The 21,267-nt window shown below is 41.3% G+C and overlaps 1 protein-coding gene across 1 annotated transcript in view; it reads right to left on the minus strand.

Moving 5' to 3' along the window:
• Positions 1-320: 320 nt before the first annotated feature.
• astn2 (astrotactin 2) overlaps positions 321-21,267 on the minus strand; it is a 303,516-nt gene continuing 282,569 nt past the window's right edge. Inside the window, exons 21-23 of the mRNA XM_012916877.3 lie at positions 6,605-6,705; positions 5,376-5,559; positions 321-2,333 (exon numbers count right to left, since the gene is read on the minus strand). Of these exons, the coding sequence (XP_012772331.2) occupies positions 2,096-2,333; positions 5,376-5,559; positions 6,605-6,705 (523 nt within the window). The 3' untranslated portion in view covers positions 321-2,095. The remainder of the gene's footprint in view (positions 2,334-5,375; positions 5,560-6,604; positions 6,706-21,267) is intronic.

The raw sequence follows: 21,267 nt of genomic DNA on the forward strand, positions 1-21,267 counted from the left end.
GGGTTTACACGTTTTCTTTTGAAAAACTGAGCAATATTAAACAAGGAAGTGTGAGCGTATCAAATCTGAAAGTACTCAACAGGCTTTTAGGTTTGAAAGTTGTGACAATTATCCAATCACTCACAGTAATAACTTTGCGAGCGTTATTGTGTTGGAAAGACACATCAAAGTCCCCTTGTCTCTCTGTTTTTTTTTTTATGGATTGCATTAGTTACCAGAAACTGACGTTAACTGAAAAATATGCGCTTCCAAACAAAAGTATTTTTAATTACAACAGTACAATCGCACACCAGGTGGAAAATAACTACCAGGTGGGAAATAACCAATAAAATGAAAATGGGGAAAGCGTTACAAAAAAAAATAAAAAAAATCAAATACACAAGGAAAACATTTTATTTGCAGATGTGGCAAAAAAAATTGGAATACATGTTTGTTGTGGGTTTTAGCCACTCACGATGACTGAGTAAGTGGTTCAGATCTGTCTGAGACCCAGGTCTAAATCTAAACGATTAAGTCTGTTGTAGTGGAAAAAGAAAGATCCTCTCATTTTATACATGTTGTTTTTTTATATTTCACATTCTTCAGAAAAAGACAAAGCCACATAATAATACACATATTTTTTTTTACAATTGAAAATTTACAATATAATAATTTATTATTACAATTCATACAACATGAGATGAACATATTGAAAAGGCATTGTTTATCTTCAGTTAAACAATATCCATGGCTTTGAAGATATGTTATTGGACTGAAAAACAAGAAGATTAAACAGACCACATGTGATTCCTACAATCACTGATTCTTCACATTTCAGTGTACAGTACCTCATGTTTACATCTGTGTCAGCAGTAATTGTCCTGTTTTCTACTGTTGGGAAAATGTTGGTCAGATCTACAGCTTTATTATCACGCTTGCTATATTTATCTGCAAAAACAAAAATATAAAAAATGTATAAATTCTGCTGTGAGGGCAGAACTTTTGAAAACCAGTTAACATTTTCAGTTTTAGCTTTAGATCTGATATAATCTTAGGTCTGTTACTGCTTCTCTTATATGCGTCTCGTATATTTCCAATTTGCAGGACTTATGCTACAATGACAAGTCGTGTTTCAGTCACAAGCAATAACTTATCATTAGATTACAAACACATTACATGAACTTGCAAAAGTCTAGATATAAGATTCGATTTCATCCACCGCCCCAGTATCAGAATTCTTTATACTAATACTAATAGTCTTATATTACTTAAGTAATATAACATGGCTATAGGTACTGCAGTTCGAGAAAGTCATACAAGAAAATGATTCATTCATTTCAGCAATAAAATTAAAGCTAACTCAAAAGTCTGGATATAATGTCTGAATGCCACCTACTCCGTCTTGCATAATAATTTCACTAGGCAAATATCAATCCTGTTACCACACAAGTCCTTGCTGTTTCAAGTGAATCAATCGAAGGTCATGTAAGTCAAACTACATGCTTTCTCACTTACCGATTTTAAATTCCTGAAGCAAAGTGTAGTTATTCTTCTTAATTAATGTGAACTTAAAAACAAGTAAGTGATTTTGGCTTTAACACAGTTCAGTTTCTCCTTTCGAATGAAGGTAGTAAAGGCAAATAAGTTATACTATGGATATTTCCTTTTTTTCCTCTTTCTTTTAAGTGTACCAGGAAAGCTTCAAAGCACCAAAAAGGAACTATGATTTTACATTCAAAGTATTTAAGTCAACCAGTTTTCTTTTGTCTGAATAATATTTTACATGTTCACTCTGCAGTCTCTCATTGATATGTGCAATCACTGGCATCACTGGAGAAATATGTCAGGGATTTTTTTTTCTGGGATAATCTTCTTTCTCATAATAAAAGTAGGCCACACAAAAATATTTTTTTCGGTAGCTTTAACACAACGTCCAGTGAATGAAGTCCTGTGAGAGTTTTTTTTTTCTTTCAGCCTCAATCGATTTGCAAAATGCAACAGTCGAGTGAGAGGCAACTGCTGCAGAGTGTACTGAAGAGGTACATCAATCAGTGATGTCATTTTGCAAAAAAAAGAAAAAAACAAAAGACGAACTGCTCATTTCGTAACTCCTGTCTCATCGGAGTTTGGTGCTGCTGTATGTGTTACGCTGTACAGAAATGAGCTTTTCCATGCAGGCAGTGCGACTGTCATGTAAAGAGCCATGCCACATATTGGTGGGAGGTCGTGCCTCTTCACTCCGGCAGTAGACATATGCCATGGTGTCGGTGCGGCTCTGGATGTGGGTGCTGCGCAGGAGGGACCGGCAATAGAGGCTAATCTTCTCCACCCTACGTAATATGAGGTTGGCTTTTCTGTTAAAGAAGATAAAATCACAAAAATATGACTTTTATACTTAAATCATTATGTTTTCTTTCAAGTTTGCTGTTCGCAAAACAACTGCAGATTACATGAGATCGCTGGAGCAAAAATTCTTTTAGAGCAAAAGGAATAATCTTGAAGTTTAGGCAACAATGGACACAAGCAGAATTACTGAACAATTTCAAAAATGTATTTCATAATGAATATATACTAGAGCTGTACAGAAAATCAAGGTACTATACATTATATATTTCTGAGGAATATATATCTAATGTATAAATACCTAAGCTTGTCTGGCTGATGTCCATCTTTCTCATCGTAATAATGATGCTTCAGTTCAAGTCATGACCTCAGTGTAAACCACTTTTACCACCTTTATTCAGTACAAAAAACACTGACAGCAGTAATTTGCAGCAACATGTTGTTTCATAGGCTCTCTCCTGGACTCTGTTGTATTCACTGGGTAAGCAAGTGGCAAGGCTTTAGCTATCAAGTAGTACTATAACATGTTATCATGCATTATGGGAGATGTTTGGTTACTTATTAGAGTCTCTCCAAGTCATATCTTTTGCCTCTAAATTAGACAAAGGTAACAAAAAATACCTTATCTTAAGTCATTATGGTAATGCTGTTGTAATTTTAAAGACCACAGAACAACATTTTGTACCCATGTCTTACCAAATGCATCTCCAACAGAGCAACAGCACATGCTTGTGATGTTGTTCTATGGCTAGGATTTTTATGGAGCATCAAAGAAAGTCATTCATACAAATTATAAGCAGCTGTTGATGAAAATATCTATAAAATGAATTGGGATTATAAAGGCAACAGATTCATCCAGCAGGCACAAAATGCCCTGGTTTAAAGATACCAGTTTGTTCCTAACAAGACCTATTTTTAATGCATTAAAAAGAAAAGTGGTAAAAAGTTAACACATGAATTCAAACAGAAAAAAAAAAAAGAATCAGGATTGTGCCTTTATCTGTGTCTCCACATATGAATTGTCTGCACAAATGTCACCAGATTTCAAAGAACTGCATCTGAGTCTCTCCCATCCATCTAATAAGACTGCCTGTCTGGGACAAAACCAAGACATGCAATGGCGCATTTTGAGTTCTTGGGTGCTGGTTCTGCTTAACAATACATCAGAGGCAGCTGTCTAGAGTGAGTGAAACAAAGAATTTTGTCTCAAACTTCTGGAGTCTGGAGCTGAAGTTTAAGCCATGACTGAACCATATGCCATGTCAGGTCAGCTCAGATTACAAAGGATTTATATATCTACTTATCTATATATATATACAGAGAGAGAGACTTTACAATACATATACATATGTATATATATATATATATATATATATATATATATATATATATATATGCTAAAATGAAAAAGGTCCATACTGAGAAAAACACAATTCACTTTGTTTTGAAAAGCAGTGTCTGCTACATCAACATCTGTCTTTAGTTAAGCAAGGAGTACAGACATCCTTTTCACTTATTCGCTGAAAGGGTGGTGGTGGTGGGGGTGGCATTTTCTCATTTCCCCTAAATTCTTACGTCTGAAACAACAGAATACCAAACACATTATCAAGGCTGACTAGGAAGCACGTGACTCAGGGCATAAAAAACCAAAACAACAGAAAATGAAAAAGGTTGAAAAAGAGAAACTAAATTCATTCAATTATGAAACAAAACAAAGAGATCAAAAACAGAAAGAAGAAAAAACATGCATTTTAAGTTGCGTCTATGGCAACTCCTCGGTTAAGATTTGGCCTTGCATTTATAAATTTCATTAAAAGACTGTTAAGCACTGATTAAGAATGCAGTTTCAGGGCATTCCAGCCGAGGACACTACATAACATTATAAGATGTTTGCATTCAGAGTAAGAGTAAAAGAAAGCATTAACCATGCACACAATGTACAAATACAACCATTGCATGAGGTGCTGTAACAATGGTGGACATGTGGGGGGCCCCTGGGATTCTCAGCTACTGGAGTAGTGCTGACTGTGCTTATGTTTCACTTGGCCATGCTGTTACCTTTTAAAAGGAACCACCAATAGAGTCTGCTTGTAAATTACCACAACGAGGCTCAACCCTGCCAACTTCAGGCAGTAAATAATCTCCACTCACTCCAGCCCTCCACCCCCTCGCAGCTGCCCACACACAAACACGCATAGACAAACACACTATCCAACTACTCCAATGCCTATTCTAAGTCCCAGTGGCTGACCTGTGCCTCCCACCCCCCTTCACCAATCAGAAAGAAGCATAATCAGACCAAAGTTATTCCTTAATTATTATATTATTTATGGCTTGAAAGGAGTACTTTCAGACAATTGGGGTGGATTAACCAAAACAATGTGCTGTAACTTAAGATCACATGTTGCTAAAATCAGTGCCGGGCCAACTGCCTTCTCAGACTTACATATATCAATGTTTTGTTTTACGTATTTTAAACATTTTGTTTATACTTCCTCTTTTTCTGTTTTGTTGGTTTATACGCTTCTGTTTTCATTTCACCATACAGTCGCGCTGTCTGTTCTAACTATCAGTAGGGGTGACCCTTTAAACGGGGTCATGGGTGACAGGATGTCGGTGCAGTACAGTGCAGACACAGATGAGCTTTTTATGAGAAAAAGAGGAAACGGTGCTGGAGGTTGAGCAGGGTCTTAGCTGAATATCACGTTTAGTGTTTGGCTTGGCTGTCAAACGCTGTTTTGGCATCACCATGGTGATGTAAGGAGCAACTGTAACCCCAAAGGTTTTATGATGACCTTGCCCACTGGCTTTCCAGTAGAAGCAGTTTGGGAGCCTATGTGTGTGTGCATGTTGTGCAATGGTGCTCCTGATTGAGTGTGTGTGAGGGGTGAGGTTACTGACAGACTGGAAAAATAATGAGGATTATTTTTCAAGACAATAAAACATCTGTTACACCTAAAAATCCTCAGATAGTTATAAAAAATGACAATATGTGAAATATCTTTCAAGTCTGCACAGTTAAAAGCTCTGGTTTCACATTCAAATATTCTCACCTGGGGCCTAGCTCATCCTCGCTACGCCAGACAAAGTCTCCGAATTTTTCATAATGAGAATTGTAGTGATGCTGGACTCTGTAGAGCAGTGGAGGAGGAATCTCCATCAGCAAATTGTAGGCCATCTGCTGCTCTTTGCCGCTGGTGTAGCCATTATACAAGTTGTACACCTTGTCTGCAGTTTCTGTCGGGAAGAATAGATGAATGAATTAGAGACTGAAAAACAGAGAGGGAAGAAGTGAGGAAAGTAAATAAGAGATTAAAATTTTAAGGGAATATGTAAAAATACATGCAGAAAACATACAGAATTTTAAACAACAGGGGTCAGATTGATTATCGGCCATGAAAATAAAACTAAACAAAAGAAAAAAGAAAAAAACAAACCAAAAAAACTGCTGTGCATTTTTTTGAAAGGTACGTTATCTACTTCATCCATATTACACATTTATCGGTAGGAATTCTCCATTCAGACTCAAAACTTGTGGAAGACATGTTACATAGCATTTGAGGTGTTATTCAGTGGAGTTGTTTGTAATATAAGCACTCTGTCTTTAGATAAATTCTGAGCTCCACTTGGGCTATTACATTTACCTGACCTCCAAAACGCCACTCAGTCCCTTGCAATATCTAACAGAAGCATTTGCTCTTATATCAGCACATACACGATTGCCTTTCAGATGCCTCTCCTTAATCTGAATTATTTTGGCAGTCGATTACTTGCTCACTTGTTGGATGTACTTGTTTATGCTACTCTTAGGAGACTGTGCTAGTCATTACTGAAATGAACATGCGGGATAGTGTTCATGAATTTGTGCATTTTTAGTAGCAGCTGCCCACCCACAGAACTTTCCACCCCCATTGGTGCATTTTTTTGTGATTACAGCCTCACTCTAATTTGTCCCACCGAGTAAATCTGGCCGTACCTCCTAAAGCACTCTCCTTCCCATATTTTGGATTCTTGAGTACTTTGTTTGACAAATTCTGTCTGCTATAATTAAAAAATTAAATTGACATTACAAATTGGTAGAGTGTGCCTTTACATTTTGCTAACCATAGTGTGCAATCTTGCATGTGCACATTGCATAGGTAAGAGCACAGTAGACAAAGTAGTGGATAAGTAGCCATTCAGGTAAACTGTGATTACATGAAAGCGATGCAAGGAAAAAAGCAATATTAAATAAAGATGAGTACAATAAAGCAGAGTCCCAAAAAATGATGGGTGAGAGTACCTTCTGCTCGCGTGTCATCCACCACTGGACAAGATGTCCGTACTGAGACAAAGCTTGATTCAGAGTAACTACCTCGGCTATCCACTGCATAGAGAGTAAACCTGAAAGTAACAACAACAAAAAAAAAAATAGCACCAGTAAGCACATCATTTATAAGGTAAAATAAGGTACAAGGGAAACAGGTAAGGTACAAGTGAGCAAAAGGTACTCAATATTGATTTAAAGCCATATGTATGTCCTGTCACCAAAGAAAATACATTGTAATTTGTGGTGTTACTTTCAGAGAGTGAGAAAGCATGCACACAAGGGAAGAAATGCTCTTTAAAAAGTATTGCAATTCATTGTCAGCTACAATTTACCCTAAAGGAAAAAAAAAAGTCTAAATTCTCTGTCCAGTTGGCATGTGGTTTCAGGAGGTTGTTGGCAGTTGAGAGATTCAATAAACTACCTGTTTAGCAATTGACTGATGGACACAGGTGTGGCCGACTGATGGGAAAACAGAAATTAAGAAAGGAAGCAGAACTAACAACAATAAAAGAAGGTGAGTATTTTTTTTATAATAAAGCAGGAAATGCAGGGCTCCTGTGGGTCATCAGAGTACCCTTTCTTATTAAGAGGCACCTGAACCATACCCCACCCAATTGACCAGATATCAACAACCTTCTCTTCCTTCTGCACCAGGAGCTGCTTGACTACATACATTGACCTGGCTGAAGCATGTTGAGAGGAGGAAAAACAGCAACAAAGCTGACCACCTTGGGGAAGTTGGGAAAGGGCTGCAAAAGGGCAGCGAATATGCATAAATTCAACCTGTACAGGCAGATCTTTGGTGGACATCCAGACTTTCAGGCCCATCTAATGACAGGAGCAAGGCTGTTCAAACCTTCCTCCACGCAAGGTAGCACCTGCAAATAAGTGGCTAAGCTTAAGGAACTAACACCTCTTTCAGTTATGGAAAGAGCAAAGGCTTGTAACTGTGAAAACACTGGAAAGGTGAGAGACCTGTGAGAAACCTTTTTGGCAGAGAGTAGGTTGAGCAATACGATGAAATTGTTGACAGAGAAAATAGTTGTGTTACCTTCTGAGTTTGGAATAACAGCTACAAAGTCACCAGAAATGTGGAACCACATCCACAAAGGAATAGGAGGGAAGGACATAGAGCGAGCCTACAGGATGATGATTACAAGGTTTAGTTTTTGAGCAGGCTGAACAGAAAGCAATAAAATCTCTCACATCCCCTCTCATTTCTAGCCTGTCACCATGTGACGTGTGAGTATTAATGTCTGTTGATGTCAGTGAATAACTTAAGTGGCCGAGGAATAAAGAATTACTCAAAGGCGCAGCTTCCTGGAACTTTAACATCTTCCAGTACTTACCTCACCTAACTCTCAACCTCCTGGGTAACCAGCTCAAACTGGATGAACATGGGTGTATTATCAGTCTAATGGTGCAGACCAATAACACTCTGTGAAACGCCACGTTATTGTGGTGTTATTATTTGTGTTATCCCAGAGATCCCAGAGACTATGATGTCAGGGGTTTTTGCCCTGGTAAGGTCTCCCTGAGGAAAATTGGCCCTGAAGGGCAGACAATGAACTATCCACATGATCCCTATGCAAGACCAAGGAATCAAGGGACCACTTTACCTTGTCTGAGACAGGGGTACCAGGGGTGCGCCCTGGAGCCACCTTGTGGCTCAACACCCACAGGAGGCTTTTGCGGTTGAGGCCCAACTGCTGGGGCTGACTCTTGGGAAATGAAACATCATCTCTCTTGTGGGGAAGATATCTGAGCTAGCGTGCCAAGTTGAGAAATACTGGCAAAACATAACCTCACCTGGTGCCTCGATGGAGGCTAAACGACATTGAGTCCAAATGACCCATGTTTGGCACCTTAATTTTTGAGGAGGTATGGTTGCAAGGTGGTTAGAGCATTTGTAGTGGTAATCCCAGGACCCAATGATGGACACAGAAGGGAGCTATCAAGATGAGAAAAGGGTCCTCTCAGGTTTGGTTAGCTTGTGGGACTCCAGGGGCAGCTGACTGGTTCTGGGAGGCCCAGAGGAATGAGGCTCTGCCAGTAGTTAAAGCAGAGCATTTTGCAAGGTGTGGGAGGAGTTCAGTGAGGCCATGGAACAAGACTTTCAATTGGCCTCGAAGCAAGGTTGTCCTCCCAGAAGAGCACAAGGCTGTCCTCCCAGTAGGAGAGACTGTTCAGGATCCCAGGTCAGCTGAGAGACCTGGGAATGCATTGGTGTTGCCCTGGATGACCCTACAGGAGGTGTCCGATGGGAGGGAAGTCTGGACTTCTCTGATTAGATTTCTCCTCCTTTGACCTGGCCCGTGACACGTGGTAGAAAATGGAAGGATGGATCTTGGGCTAAAGGAATTCACTGGCTTCAGGGAGTGCTCTTTATGTGTAATTAACACCAGATTGTCCAGACTGATATCCATGGAAACTAGGGAATTTAAGTCAGTAGAAAATATAAAGGTGCAAACTCATCTGGGAGACACTTTTTGACATCTTCGCACTTTAGATTTGCTTGGCTAAAATGCACAAAAAGGCATCAGCAAGAGAGACACCAGTCAAGCCACTTTGAACCGAAGTACAGAACTGGAAGACAAAATCTGCCATTCTGCTTTAACTTGATGGATGAGAAAGAGAAAAGGAGCTTTTTCTCTCCCGTGGGTTCCATAATAAAAACTTGCTAGAGAGTAATCTTTAAATGAATGCCTTGCCCACTCAGCTGAAGCTCACTCTTGTGTCCTACCAGTCAGGTAATTCAGTACTGTTATTGCTCATTCTGTGGTATAAGAGAAAGGATTTGGTAAAAAACAAGGGGAGAACAGTTTACCGGGCAAGAGGGTCTCTAACACATTTTTCATTCTAGATTTTTGGATCATGAATAGGTAAGTGCATTCTAAATGCAATGTCCACTGGCCTGTCAACAGTAGCTTGGGCTGATTAGCTGCTACACTTATTCTAAGTCAAACCCTGGAGTGAATCAGATCCTTCTGAGGCATTCATGGCTAGAATCAGTAATGGGCTTGCACCATAGGCAGACTCTGATGCAGGAATTGGACAGAACTTACAGTAAAAATAAATAAATAAACTCCAGCAATGCAAATCTCACAGGAATCAATCAAAAGCAGAAGACAAAACCTGGGAGGACAACACACATCAAGGAATCACTGACAAAAATACTGTCCTGTTAAAATGACACCCCATTATAAAGAAGCTTGCAAAACCATCTTCAGCACTACTGTCACTACTGTTAGCAGCAATAATGTTAAGAAATTATTTTCTGCATGATTTTATGAGTCTCTCACACTGTTGTTGAGGACCTTTGACCTAGTCTTCTTTACAACATTGTTTGAGTTTATTGAGGTTTTGGGCATTGTTTCATGCACAGAGCAATTCCAGCATTGCACACTCCAAATTCAATCAGAGCGAAAGTCTAAACACAATAACAGTAAAAGAAATGCGCTTGTGCAGGGTAAATAATGTTGGTGTTTACTGTGATCACATATTATGGACAAAGTTCTCCCTCTATTAGAGGGAATAATAAATAATATCCAGTTATGTGTCAGATTGATTTTTCAAAGAAAGGAATCAAAAGCAATTAAAAGCATAATATTTTTAAACATTGTTTTCTTTGCCAGTGGGAAAATTTTTAAGAAAGTGAATAAAGTACTGAGAAATATTTAAAAGTACTTATAATATTAACTTTATGCTTTCAGAAGTACTTTCACAGTTACCACTGTAGAGACAACAGAATGGCAAAAAGGGAAACCACATAACAGAAACAAAATGAATGACTAAATTGAACTCAAATGTTAAAAACATTTTGACACACATGAAAAATAAAGAATTAAATTAAACTATTACTAATTTAATAAAAGTTGCATTTTTCCTAAGGCCATTTGGATTTGTTTCATGCACTGTGTTTTGAGATTTGTTCCCTTGCTGTCAAATGACTGTTTTGTTTGTAACATGACCTGTTTGGACATTGCTCACATAGTTTGTCTGGTGTTGTTATTCAGCAGGGTGGATGTGGTATTCCCCAAGAACCTCACTAAAGACACACGGACCTCACTGGCTCCTCTGCCCAGCAAAACAATGCCAGCATGTAACAGTCACATAGTTGAAATTATGTGGTCGCATACCGTGCAGATGGCTATAGTAACATAGGGGAGAATGACAAAGCAAAATGCAGTTTGGTAAGCGTGTTGGGAATAAAGATCTGATATTACAAGTTTCATCTTTTTCCTTTTTTAAATTGCTTAAACGGCTGGATCAATGCTAATTTTTCACCCTGCACAATTTCACAGCAATTGCGAGATTCTTATGTACATTTAAAAACCCATTTAAGTCAAAAGATTAAGCCTCTCAGTGGCTCAGCTGTGGAGAAGAATCACATGCATTAATGATTACAGACAGATTTTAAAGAAAATGTTTACGAAATTTAAAAAAAGACATTAAGATCGTCTTGCACAACAACAATACACGGGGGTATTTAACTTCTTAATGGGTCTCATTCATACAATAGTAGAAGCAGAACTATGGGTATAGTGTCCGAACCCCAAAATGGCACTAAGTGATAATAAAGTTCACATAGGAGAAAGAAGCAAATGGCCACCGTCTGGCCTGCCACAAAAATGTCAAATCATCAAGTAAGAGAACTGGCAAGATATGTAAAACCACCAAGACTATCTCCACCTTACCCTAAGAGGCACTTTCCTTTGTCTCTTTGCTTTTCTCTCCACATTGCTTGCATATAGCTCATCACTGTTTATCCCCCATCTCTAATTCAGTGTCTGTCACATCTATTCCAATCTTGTCTGGCTGCACATGGCTTCTTTGGAAGGGGCTTGGTTTTGTCCATGTGCCATAGTTTTGAAAGCTCAGCACACAATGAACTGGACAAATGGCAGATTAATGTTTGAGTAAATTAACAATGTTGCCATTAAAGTAACTATTGTCCTCTAATTTAATGAGACAGTGGAGAGATGGGTGAACAAGAGATGACAAGACCGAAAGCTCAGACACAGCGCAAGGGAGAAGGAGTGAGGGAAAGTGATAGTGAGAGAGGATCAATTAGGGCAGTATTTTTGGCACGCCGAAAGAAGCTAGGGCAGTAGGGAAAGCCTTTTCCATTACATCAACATTTGGACACACATCAGATGACCCTGTCCATAAATCAATCAAAGCCAAAGAATTGTTTTTTATTGCCTGAAGAATTTGTGTCAGCTTACAATATCTCATTACTTTGAAATCCTCCAGCCTGAGTGGCATTAGACTGGTGTACCAGCCCTAAATAAAACTGCCTGCCTTTTAATGTAAATTAGAAAAATTAGCTCAGCTCTGAATGAGCTCATTTGCAGATCACAAAGACTCCACAGTCCAAAGTAATAATGACAACACCCCATTAAAAGTCATTCACTTTTAAATACTGGATATTTCTGGAAACTGGAACGTCAGGAATACAGTGAATGACATCTCACACCCTCAAAGTGATCATTTTGTTGGGTGAGCTAGTCTCTACCATCCACACACATTTTAAATCTGAAATGCATCAGCCCATTTTGACAAAAAAGCCATTTCTGTGTGAAAGAATATTACACTGTTAGGGTGCACACCCACTTCTGATTTAACATTTGTCATGTGTTGGCAAAACAAAACTGAAACAAATGTATGTTGTTTGCTGCTGCTTGCTTTGAAGCATGTCACTGGTTTGAGGTTCTCATGCAGCTCTTTACTCTTGATAGCCATGACTATTAAGTTATCATAACCACAAATTTGGCATTTTCCTACTGATTGGTAGCCCAAAATCAATAAGGGAGAAACCAAAAAGAAGGATAGACAAAAATGGAAAATAGTTGGCATTTTTTTTAGAATGCTGTCATTGTGATTTAGTGTGTTGTGATTTAGTTCTGTGTATGTTACCTTTGTAAACCAGTAGCAAGCTGTGAGCAGTCACTGCATGGTTGGACACACTTGCTAAGGCTTGCACTATGCTGTTGAGTCATGCAATACTGTGACAGATGAGTTATATTTGAAATTATTATTATTATTATTTATTTTTTAAATATATAACAATGTCATAACAAAACGTAATTTGGGAATAAGAAATATTGCACTGTTCATCCTGTTACATTAAAACATGTAACTATGAACTGAAAGTAATAGTTACTGTTTCTTAAAGAGCATGAGACTAGCTACTGAGCCTTGTGCCCACACAGTTAGGCTAGCACATTTCAGACCTGTAAGTGATCTGAACAATTCCTCCAAAGCTCACCAAGTAAATACTGCATAGAAAACAAGCAATGAGGTCTGTATTTAATGAGTGACCAGTGCCTCCAGCACTATAAAAAGGCTTCAATAAGTACTTTGTTCCAAAGACAAAATTGCTATATGAACAAGTTCATATAGAGACTACAGAAGCCTACTGAAAAAGAGGACACTGTTATCAAAACGGAGCTTTGAGTAGGGCTTTGCACAACAAACCTTTGAGAGAAAAGTTAGTTGAGGCATTTCATCACTGTTAGGGAGGATGCAGCCTAATAAGAACTCACCTTTGCAAAAGCTATCACAGTAGCCAGACAGTCACAGACAATAAAGAAGAAACAGACTGGTTTGAGAGGTGACACGAGTGCTAGCCAGGCAACGATGGATGTGGTGCACTTCAAGAGTGGGAAACCGCATAAAAACAATGCCAAGGAGCTGACATGGAGCTATCCAAACACCAAGAAAACAGTGCAGAGCAGATGGGAACATAAAGCATGTCCTAAATGTGGGAAATCACCCTGCCACCCAGCATGGCAGTGCCCTGCTAAGAATGCAGAATGCAACAACTGTGGTAAACAAGGACATTATGGGAAAGTATGTAGTTTCACCACGAAAATTAAAAAAGTTGAAGAGAACTTGGGTGAACTGTTGTTAGGAAAATCACAAGGTACCATGGGTGGCAGATATTAACATATAGGACAGTGAAGTGGCCTTCAAAATACATACTGGGGTTTGTGTTACAGCTGTTCCTAAGCAAGTGTTAGCAAGCACGAGTCAAATACAGATAGCTGGACCTAGAAAAACCCAGAAATTGTCCTGGTGGAGCAAAATTAACTGTAGTCAATTGTAATCTTTATAGTGCCATGTGGACAATATCCTATTGTGAACAATGGAGCTTTGTGAACCGGTTAGGGAAGTTCATACCAAATGTGACTGAAAAAAGATAAACAACTAAGAAACTTTGTGTCCAAGAAGAATCCATGGTGATGGGGTCATAAGGAGTACCAAGGATTTTACAGCCCGAAGCAGGAACTGTTTCTTGCCCCAGGAGCAACAAAAAACTCATCTTATGGTCTGTGTGTGGTGATCAGAGATGGGCAGTAACGCGTTACTATAATCCGATTACTTTTTCAAGTAACGAGTAAAGTAAGGGATTACTATTGCAAAAACGGTAATTAGATTACCGTTACTTTCCTGTAGGAACGCCGCGTTACTGCGTTACTAAAACCGTGATTTTTTGCGGGAATGTCTCATGAAAGTGACGTAAGCAAGTGCGACATTCGTGAAAACAGCTGTGTACAGATCAACAATGGATCATATATCGAGTGCGGGAGAGAGTATGAGCGTGCAGCGTTTAAAGCGTGGAAGTACTGACCTTATTTTAAGTTTGATTAAAAAGTGACAAAAAAATTAGTGTCCGTTGTGCGTGGGAAGAAAACTTCTTTTTAACAGCGAAAAAAAACCCCTAAACTTCCAAGAAAACACCAAGTGCACTACGAAGTAATGGGAAACTCACAGAGAAACTCGCGGCTTCTTCCGCTGACCGCTGCGGCACACCTGCACCAGGGTAAACCTCCGCCTACCCGACTCCTGCTTTACAGGTGAAAATAGAGCAACAGGACCGCTGAGTCTTTGACTTTATTTATTTCTGCTGTGTTTTACTTGCATCTATTTGAAAGAGTGAGTGTAAACACACAAAAAAATTATTTTATGTGCTGGAATGTGCAGAAAATAGGTTTAAATATTAAACAAATTTCTTCCAGTCAGCGAATGTTGCATATAATTAAATTTTTGCTTGATGCATAAAGTTAAAAGATTAAAACTAATAAAACAAGTTTTTAAAAGAGACTTTTCCATTTGATTACATTTTGTATGATGGATTATGTAGAAAAAGTAGAATTGGGCTGAAAGATCTATCGCTTTATCACCTCTTCAGGTTGTAAATCGTGTTTTTAAAAAGTAACTAAGTAACTAAGTAATTAATTACTTTTGAAAATAAGTAATCAGTAAAGTAACTTCTTTGGGGAAGTAATCAGTAATTAGTTACTGATTACTTTTTTCAAGTAACTTGACCAACACTGGTGGTGATGATACAAAAGATAGAGAGATATGGCCACCATATCTCTACTGATGAAAGATACTAAAATATATGTCAAGTCTGTGCTGGATAATCTTCTAATAAGTGATAGATACCAGTTGTGTGTGAAACTTGTTTGTTTACAAATCGTAAAATTCTGTGTTGAGGCTTTGGCCAGACAGGAACCAGTTGGAGGGATTGGTACAAGACTACTGGACTAAGAGGGCAGGTCTAGGTGTGCATGAAAACCTTTTTACTATGGCCTTCTCAACAATCTTTGGTAAAAATGCAGAGAATGTGATGGTCAGACAGTGTGGTGTCACGGACTAAGCAGTAAGATAGGTGAGTTAGTTCTCAAATACAGCACATGCATCAAAGAAAGGGCAAATGTAAAAGAACCTCTAACACCGATCAAATTTCTAGACAGTTCATGGCAAAAACTAGCTGGGATCTATTCACTCTAAGGGAAAATAGCTTTTTTTATTTTACTATTTCTTCTACATTCAGATCAGCCCACCAAGATTCAGAGATGTAGTCCTTTACTTGACATTGATATTTCCTTAACACAGCATTTGTAAGATACTTCCAAACGACAAAATATCACAGTCCTCAGGACATGAAATGAAAGAGTTTGCAGTTAACTATAGCTTTGAAAATGTAATCAGCAGCCCTAAATACCCTCAAAGTAACACTGAGGCAGTGCATGCTATTCAAACTGTTCAAATCTGCTTAAAAAACTCAGAGACCGTTATCATGCATTGTTGGCCTACAGAGACGTACCTCTGAGAAATGCCTAGAGCTCTAACCAGCTACTCATGAGCAGTTGCCTGAACACCACATACTGGAAGCCTATACTTCCAGGGAGGGTGCAGCCAGCTCTGCCAAACCTGCAATCATTGCAGCACAAGGAAAGGGCACAAAGATGAATGCATGCCAAGTCTTTCAATAGGAGGTACAGAACAAGGGACCTTGCAAAGTTATGACCAAAGGCCATCTTTGGAACTCTGATGTAAAAGCACAAGGCACAGTGATGATCCATACACAACAGCTCACTGTTCAAAAGGGGACACTGAGGAGAAATCCTTACCCTCAGGCTCTTGTACCACTGGCACCAAAGCCTCAGGGTGAGAATTAGCAGGAACACCAACCAAAACTGGAGTGTTCTGCAAAGTTAGGGTCTGGGACTCAGCAAAAACCTCAGAGCACATCTGACATCAAGAGAACAAGGTTACACAGAAAAACAGCAAAGCTGCAGGGACTTACACTATCAAAGCCTAACTGTATATTGTGATAAGGTGATTTTTTTAGTGGGAAAAAGAGGTGTTAAAAACATGCCTTGAGAATATTCTGTGTGTTATTGTAGTTGAGTCATAGTTCACCACAATTTTAAAATAAGGCATATGAGCTCTAATATAATCAATTTGACATTTAACCTTTCTGAATGATGTCATCAAAAATCAATAGAGTCTTTACTTTCTGTGAAAGAGCCTAACACAAGGCAAAAGACGTTCTTTATTGATACGTACAGAGAGAAACCATGGTTGATGTTTAACCTGTATTTTTTTTCATGAGACAGCAGGCAGTTTAGGTGTTTTTAAATGTTTTGTTTAATGGCAAGCGGTGGTTATGTCTGTGCAGGTGCTGCTGGCACTCCATCAGAGAAGAAACAAGATAAAAGAAAAGCTGAAATACAGTGGTTGGTTCAGGAATTCAGGTTGGCAAAAGAATGGACAGAAGGACAGAGGAATTTAGAAAATCTGTCTAACAGGTTAGTTGTCTGGAGACACTGCCATAAATAGTCTGAGGCAATTAGAAACAGCTGAGCATGTCATGGTGCTGGGTCGTTGACCCAGCGTTTTGTGTTTTATGATTATTTTCCTCTGTTCTAGTTATTCTGATTTTGGTATTCTTGTGCCCAGTTCGTGTTCTGGATTTCCTGTTTTATTTTGAAGGTCTGTGTGTGTTGTCATTGTGTTCAGCTTTTATCCTCCAGTCGTCTTTGTGTATTAGCATCAGCTGTTCTTCCCTCCTGCGTGTGATTACCTGATTACCTTGTGTGTGTGTATACAGGGAGTGCAGAATTACAGGGAGTGCAGAATTATTAGGCAAATGAGTATTTTGTCCACATCATCTTCTTCATGCATGTTGTCTTACTCCAAGCTGTATAGGCTCGAAAGCCTACTACCAATTAAGCATATTAGGTGATGTGCATCTCTGTAATGAGAAGGGGTGTGGTCTAATGACATCAACACCCTATATCAGGTGTGCATAATTATTAGGCAATGTCCTTTCCTTTGGCAAAATGGGTCAAAAGAAGGACTTGACAGGCTCAGAAAAGTCAAAAATAGTGAGATATCTTGCAGAGGGATGCAGCAGTCTCAAAATTGCAAAGCTTCTGAAGCGTGATCATCGAACAATCAAGCGTTTCATTCAAAATAGTCAACAGGGTCGCAAGAAGCGTGTGGAAAATACAACTTGCCTAATAATTCTGCACTCCCTGTATTAGGCAAGTTGTATTTTTGAGGAATAATTTTATTATTGAACAACAACCATGTTCTCAATGAACCCAAAAAACTCATTAACATCAAAGCTAAATGTTTTTGGAAGTAGTTTTTAGTTTGTTTTTAGTTTTAGCTATTTTAGGGGGATATCTGTGTGTGCAGGTGACTATTACTGTGCATAATTATTAGGCAACTTAACAAAAAACAAATATATACCCATCCATCCATCCATCCATCTTCATCCGCTTATCCGAGGTCGGGTCGCGGGGGTAGCAGCCTAAGCAAAGAGGTCCAGACCTCCCTCTCCCCAGCCACCTCCTCCAGCTTGTCCGGGGGAATACCAAGGCGTTCCCAGGCCAGCCGAGAGATATAATCTCTCCAGCGTGTCCTGGGTCTGCCCCGGGGCCTCCTCCCGGTGGGACATGCCTGGAACACCTCGCCCAGGAGGCGCCCAGGGGGCATCCTTGCCAGATGCCCGAACCACCTCAGCTGGCTCCTTTCGATGTGGAGCAGCAGCTGCTCTACTCTAAGCCCCTCCCGGATGGCCGAACTTCTCACCCTATCTCTAAGGGAGAGGCCAGCCACCCTTCGGAGGAAGCTCATTTCCGCCGCTTGTATCCGCGATCTCGTTCTTTCGGTCACTACCCACAGCTCGTGGCCATAGGTGAGGGTAGGGACGTAGATCGACCGGTAAATTGAGAGCTTCGCTTTTACACTCAGCTCCCTCTTCACCACGACTGACCGGTGCAGCGTCCGCATTACTGCAGCCGCAGCCCCAATCCGTCTGTCGATCTCCAGCTCCCTTCTCCCATCACTCGCGAACAAGACCCCGAGATACTTGAACTCCTCCACTTGGGGCAGGAACTCATCCCCGACCCGGAGTGGGCACTCCACCCTTTTCCGGCTGAGAACCATGGCCTCAGATTTGGAGGTGCTGATCCTCATTCCCGCTGCGTTACACTCGGCTGCGAACCGCTCCAGTGCGAGCTGGAGGCCCTCACCCGATGAAGCCAACAGAACCACATCATCCGCAAAAATCAGAGATGAGATTCTGAGGCCACCAAAGCGAAAGCCCTCCGCCACTTGGCTGCGCCTAGAAATCCTGTCCATAAAAATTATGAACAGAACCGGAGACAAAGGGCAGCCTTGGCGGAGCCCATCACCCACCGGGAACGAGTCCGACTTATTGCCGGCAATGCGAACCAAGCTCTTGCAACGGTTGTATAGGGATTGAATGGCCCGTAGCAATGGGCCAGACACCCCATACTCGCGCAACACCTCCCACAGGACGCCCCGAGGGACACGGTCGAATGCCTTCTCCAGGTCCACAAAACACATGTAGACTGGTTGGGCAAACTCCCATGCACCCTCAAGTATCCTCGAGAGGACAAAGAGCTGGTCCAGTGTTCCGCGACCAGGACGAAAACCGCATTGTTCCTCCTGTATCCGAGGTTCGACTAGCGGACGAACCCTCCTCTCCAGCACCCTGGCATAGACTTTCCCGGGGAGGCTGAGGAGTGTGATCCCCCTGTAGTTGGAACACACCCTCCGGTCCCCCTTCTTGAAGATGGGGACCACCACCCCGGTCTGCCAGTCCACAGGTACTGCCCCTGATCTCCACGCAACATTGCAGAGACGTGTCAACCAAGACAGCCCTACAACGTCCAGAGCCTTCAGGAACTCGGGGCGGACCTCATCGACACCAGGGGCTCTGCCACCAAGGAGTTGTTTAACTGCCTCAGTGACCTCGCCCCCGGAAATCGGTGGGTCACACCCCTCATCCCCAGACTCTGCTTCCTCCCCGGAAGACGTGTCAGTGGGATTAAGGAGGTCCTCGAAGTATTCCTTCCACCGCCCGACAATTTTCTCAGTCGACGTCAACAGCGCTCCGCCAGCACTATACACAGTGCAGGTAGAGCACCGCTTTCCCCTCCTGAGACGCCTGACGGTTTGCCAGAATCTCTTCGAGGCAGTCCGAAAGTCTTTTTCCATGGCCTCTCCGAACTCCTCCCACTCCTCCTTGAATCGCTACCTTATCGTGGTGGAGGGGTTTGTGTGTCCCAGGGATCCCAGGGGCTATGTTGTCTGGGGGCTTTTGCCCCCTGGTAGGGTCTCCCATGGCAAACTGGTCCTGGGTGAGGGACCAGACAAAGAGCGATTCAGAAGACCCCCATGAAAAGAATATCGAGGTTACCGGGGCCCCGCCCTGGAGCCAGGCCCGGGGAGGGTGCCCGAGGGCGAGCGTCTGGTGGCCGGGCCTTAGTCCATGGGGCCCGGCCGGGCACAGCCCGAAGAGGAGACATGGGCCCATCCTCCCGCAGGCCCACCACCCGCAGGAGGCGCCATAGGGGTCGGGTGCATTGTGAGCCGGGTGGCGGCCAGGAGCGGAGGCCCTGGCGGACCGACCCCCGGCTGCCAAGACTGGCAATAGGGACAAATATATACCCATTTCAATTATTTATTTTTACCAGTGAAACCAATATAACATCTCCACATTCACAAATATACATTTCTGACATTCAAAAACAAAACAAAAACAAATCAGCGACCAATATAGCCACCTTTCTTTGCAAGGACACTCAAAAGCCTGCCATCCATGGATTCTGTCAGTGTTGTGATCTGTTCACCATCAACATTGCGTGCAGCAGCAACCACAGCCTCCCAGACACTGTTCAGAGAGGTGTACTGTTTTCCCTCCTTGTAAATCTCACATTTGATGATGGACCACAGGTTCTCAATGGGGTTCAGATCAGGTGAACAAGGAGGCCATGTCATTAGTTTTTCTTCTTTTATACCCTTTCTTGCCAGCCACGCTGTGGAGTACTTGGACGCGTGTGATGGAGCATTGTCCTGCATGAAAATCATGTTTTTCTTGAAGGATGCAGACTTCTTCCTGTACCACTGCTTGAAGAAGGTGTCTTCCAGAAACTGGCAGTAGGACTGGGAGTTGAGCTTGACTCCATCCTCAACCCGAAAAGGCCCCACAAGCTCATCTTTGATGATACCAGCCCAAACCAGTACTCCACCTCCACCTTGCTGGCGTCTGAGTCGGACTGGAGCTCTCTGCCCTTTACCAATCCAGCCACGGGCCCATCCATCTGGCCCATCAAGACTCACTCTCATTTCATCAGTCCATAAAACCTTAGAAAAATCAGTCTTGAGATATTTCTTGGCCCAGTCTTGACGTTTCAGCTTGTGTGTCTTGTTCAGTGGTGGTCGTCTTTCAGCCTTTCTTACCTTGGCCATGTCTCTGAGTATTGCACACCTTGTGCTTTTGGGCACTCCAGTGATGTTGCAGCTCTGAAATATGGCCAAACTGGTGGCAAGTGGCATCTTGGCAGCTGCACGCTTGACTTTTCTCAGTTCATGGGCAGTTATTTTGCGCCTCGGTTTTTCCACACGCTTCTTGCGACCCTGTTGACTATTTTGAATGAAACGCTTGATTGTTCGATGATCACGCTTCAGAAGCTTTGCAATTTTGAGACTGCTGCATCCCTCTGCAAGATATCTCACTATTTTTGACTTTTCTGAGCCTGTCAAGTCCTTCTTTTGACCCAATTTGCCAAAAGAAAGGAAGTTGCCTAATAATTATGCACACCTGATATAGGGCGTTGATGTCATTAGACCACACCCCTTCTCATTACAGAGATGCACATCACTTAATATGCTTAATTGGTAGTAGGCTTTCGAGCCTATACAGCTTGGAGTAAGACAACATGCATGAAGAGGATGATGTGGACAAAATACTCATTTGCCTAATAATTCTGCACTCCCTATACAGTGGGGCAAAAAAGTAT

Source organism: Maylandia zebra, linkage group LG7, assembly GCF_041146795.1.
Source record: "Maylandia zebra isolate NMK-2024a linkage group LG7, Mzebra_GT3a, whole genome shotgun sequence".
NCBI classification, from domain to species: Eukaryota; Metazoa; Chordata; class Actinopteri; order Cichliformes; family Cichlidae; genus Maylandia; species Maylandia zebra.